Source organism: Emiliania huxleyi (genome assembly GCF_000372725.1).
Source record: "Emiliania huxleyi CCMP1516 unplaced genomic scaffold EMIHUscaffold_11378, whole genome shotgun sequence".
NCBI classification, from domain to species: Eukaryota; Haptophyta; order Isochrysidales; family Noelaerhabdaceae; genus Emiliania; species Emiliania huxleyi.
Window position 1 is genome coordinate 1 of NW_005201568.1, and position 1,022 is coordinate 1,022.

The 1,022-nt window shown below is 60.9% G+C and overlaps 1 protein-coding gene across 1 annotated transcript; it reads right to left on the bottom strand.

The window, feature by feature from the left end:
- Nucleotides 1-10: 10 nt before the first annotated feature.
- EMIHUDRAFT_260604 (hypothetical protein) lies at nt 11-984 on the bottom strand (the record flags this gene model as incomplete). Its single annotated transcript, XM_005791316.1, has 2 exons — nt 11-417; nt 954-984. Coding segments are annotated over 2 exons (438 nt in total), but the record flags the coding sequence as incomplete, so codon positions are not given.
- Nucleotides 985-1,022: the final 38 nt, after the last annotated feature.

The window sequence follows — 1,022 nt, forward strand, 5'->3', positions numbered from 1 at the left end:
GAGCGAGGACTAGCTCGGCTGCCTCGTGAAGCGCAACAAATCGCCCGCCGGCGTGAGCCGACGTGGCACGGTCGCGCACACTGGCCACGCGAGCCATCAGCGATGCATCCTCATCAGATGAGCGGCTGTGCAGCAGCGCGTGCAGGAGCTGAAGAAAGCTCGGGTGGGCGTCGCCCGCGGCGTCTGAAGCGAGCCGGCAGAGCGCGGCGCGATCGCCGCGCTGCCGCCACGCATCCAGGTCTTCGCTGCTCGCAGACTCGAGCCAGTGCCGCCGTTGTTGCAGCGCATCGGCGGCTGTCGCAAGGCGCTTGTTGATGTGCTCGTCCATGTGCTCGTCCGAGAACATTTCTACCTGCCGACGCTTCAACGTGCCGACGATGTTGTTAACGTTCTCGACGGCCATGTTCTCCATCGCGGCTGGGGGCGGCGGCTGCGCAGCGTGCGTGCGTGCGGCGTGCGTGTCAGGCAGGAGGGCGATGCTGCCAGCCCTCTTCGCCACCGTCGGTGAAAAGGCAGTGGTAAGCGCCCGCGAAACAGTGGATGAAAAAATTTGCTAAAAATCTCTCTCTCCTCTCAGCCTACCTACCTACCTAGCAACACAAACAAACCCCCTCTCTCCTACCTAGCTAGCCAGCGCGAACTCGCCGTCTGAGCCTAGCGCAGCGCGAACTCGCTCTGAGCCTAGCGCAGCGCGAACCCGCGCACACAAAAGCTTTTGCGCAGCAACGCGCGGCCGGGCAAAAATTGAAAAAAAACTTGTGTGATGCTTGCGACTGGCACGAAGCGCCGCCGCACGCCAAAAAAAACAAGAGAGAGAAGCGGGGTTTTAAAAACAAGAACCGGAAAAAAATAAAATATTCTTAGCTTCAAGCCCCCCTCCGAGACTGGAGACAGTCACCACAGATACATACGTCGGTGGGAGTGCCCCCCGCCCCCACTTGCCCTGACTACACAGGATAGCATGCCCCGATAACGGCGACACATAGTGGGGGACACTGCGCAAGGAGGGGGGCGAAGGCTCA